This window comes from Gekko japonicus, unplaced genomic scaffold, assembly GCF_001447785.1.
Source record: "Gekko japonicus isolate JY-2015 unplaced genomic scaffold, Gekko_japonicus_V1.1 scaffold1981, whole genome shotgun sequence".
NCBI classification, from domain to species: Eukaryota; Metazoa; Chordata; class Lepidosauria; order Squamata; family Gekkonidae; genus Gekko; species Gekko japonicus.
The window spans coordinates 194,272-196,452 of NW_015164721.1; the positions used below are offsets into that span (position 1 = coordinate 194,272).

A 2,181-nucleotide genomic window follows, 5' to 3' on the forward strand; every position below is an offset into this window, starting at 1 on the left:
AGGGCAAAATGCGGTCGCGCAGCAGCTTGTGTGAAATTGACACGTACCATCGGGCCAAAGAGAAGAGTGAGCACGGAGCAGCGCTTGTGGGAAATCACCCCTAGTGTCCACACTGGGTGTGCTTGAGTTTCTAGTACTTAATGTGGGTTTTTGAAAGAATGGCTTCCTGGCAGTGAGTCCAATGAAAAGAGTACCAGGCTCCTAGTCAATTGTCAGTTTTTACTGAATTTTTAAGGAGAGGAGCAATAAAGCTTCCCTTCTCTACTGGGGGGCTTGTGGACATTTCCAAAGAAAAGACCAGCAACTTTGGGGAAAGCTTGTTTCAGTTCAAGTTGGCCTACAAGGCCACTTGCTGTCCAAGACACAAAGGAGCCCAATTCAAAATGCTCCCCCCCCAAAAAAAAAATTCTATGCATGACCCTACTTTAAAGCTGTATGGAACAACACGAACGTTAATATACACCAACCTGAATCCAGTGGATGTGCTTCTGCAGCACCCAAGCTAGTGTATATACAGTTCGCAATGCTAAAAGCTGAAGTCCTAGCCTGATCATTGGCGATACTTCCAATTACTTACTTTGCAAGTACAGGGAAAAGCAAATCCCATCCCCACACACTCCTGCCGAACAATTATTATTTGTTTACTGCTATTTATTTAAAACATTTCTATGCCTCCTACTGCAAATAGCCTGGCTTGCTGCATGAGGATTTGAAGTATCGGGAACGGGATGAAACAACATAGTCAGGGAAGCCTAAATATGAGAGTCAGTACTCTAAATGAATCAGGGCAGAAGTCTTCCTGGGACAGTAGACTCTGTTTGGTACTCATGCTTATCATAGCAAAGGTCAAAGATGTTTATTGCATTAGCGTCCAGCCATAGCAAACATCAGGGCTTTTTTGGTAGAAAAAGCCCAGCATGAGCTCATTAGCATAATTGGCCACACCCAACAGCAGAAACTCATTAGCATATTAGGCCACACCCCTGACAGCACAGATCATTAGCATATGAAGCCACACTCCTGTGTTACCAGAAGTGTGGTCATCCAGCCACACCCACCTTTTGCTTCTTATTCTGTTTACCTTGTTTGTTGTCAAAACCCAGGGCTTTTTTCCTTCGCATGTTAGGCCACACACCCCTAAGGTAGCCAATCCTAATGAGTCTCTGCTGTTGGGTGTGGCCTATTATGCTAATGAGTTCCTGCTGGGCGTGGCCAACTCTGGAGCCAGCCGGAACCCCGTTCCTGTGCGTTCCTGCCCAAAAATAGCCCTGGCAAACATTAAAAAAGTGTACAACATAACATAAAAACTGTAGCAAAGGTAAAGGTTTCCCTTGCTCAAAAGCCAGTCAAATTCAGCTCTAGGGATGCGGTGCTCATTTCCGTTTCCAAGCCTATTTATCTACTTGCAATTTCTTGCTTTCAAACTGCTAGGTTGGCGGGAGCTGGGACCAGAGATGGGAGCTCACTCCGTCATGCGGCACTCGAATCTTGAACTGCTGAACGACTGACCTTCTGGTCTGCAGTTCAGCGTCTTAACCAGTTGGGCCACCACAGCCCTAGATAAAAACTATAGGTAACCATTAAAATCTAAATATACATTAAAACTACTGATACTATTCAATTATACATAGATAAAATACCTCATACAAATTATTATTGGATATCATTTATCTATTATAAATCATATCTAGCCAGATTTTCCTCCCGTTAATGGGCCATCCATCCATATTTTGCCACCTTAAGGGTAATTTCCCTGTTCCTATCGGCTACCATTATTGCAAGATAGTCCCTTCTAGTTTTGCCTGGCAGGCTATCTATTATAGGTTTAATATATATTTCCCTAAGATACTCGTATATTTTACAGTCAAAGACTACATGCACAAGCGACTCAACACTCCCATCTCCACAGAGACATAAACATTTTTCATATGGTATCCTCTTATATTTACCTTCCAAAACAGCAGAAGGTAGGGCCTTATAACACAGTAAAGTAAAAGCTCTCCTGTGGTCAGGGTTTTCTAAGCTTATTCATAATACTTCTCTCCAGTATCTTGTTGTTAACTCTAGTTGTGTGTTTGTGCTTAGTTACCTGCAGCAAATAATTTCCTTTATTTTGTTCGTTTTGTTTTGCCTCGGTATTGCTCTAGGAAAAGAAAAACTGGGTTCTACCACTTCTAACAT

General features: G+C 42.6%; 1 protein-coding gene across 1 annotated transcript in view; it reads left to right on the forward strand.

Moving 5' to 3' along the window:
* SVEP1 (sushi, von Willebrand factor type A, EGF and pentraxin domain containing 1) overlaps nt 1-1,917 on the forward strand; it is a 142,441-nt gene extending 140,524 nt beyond the window's left edge. Inside the window, exon 50 of the mRNA XM_015409584.1 lies at nt 1,865-1,917. Coding sequence (XP_015265070.1) covers nt 1,865-1,917 — 53 coding nt within the window. The remainder of the gene's footprint in view (nt 1-1,864) is intronic.
* Nucleotides 1,918-2,181: the final 264 nt, after the last annotated feature.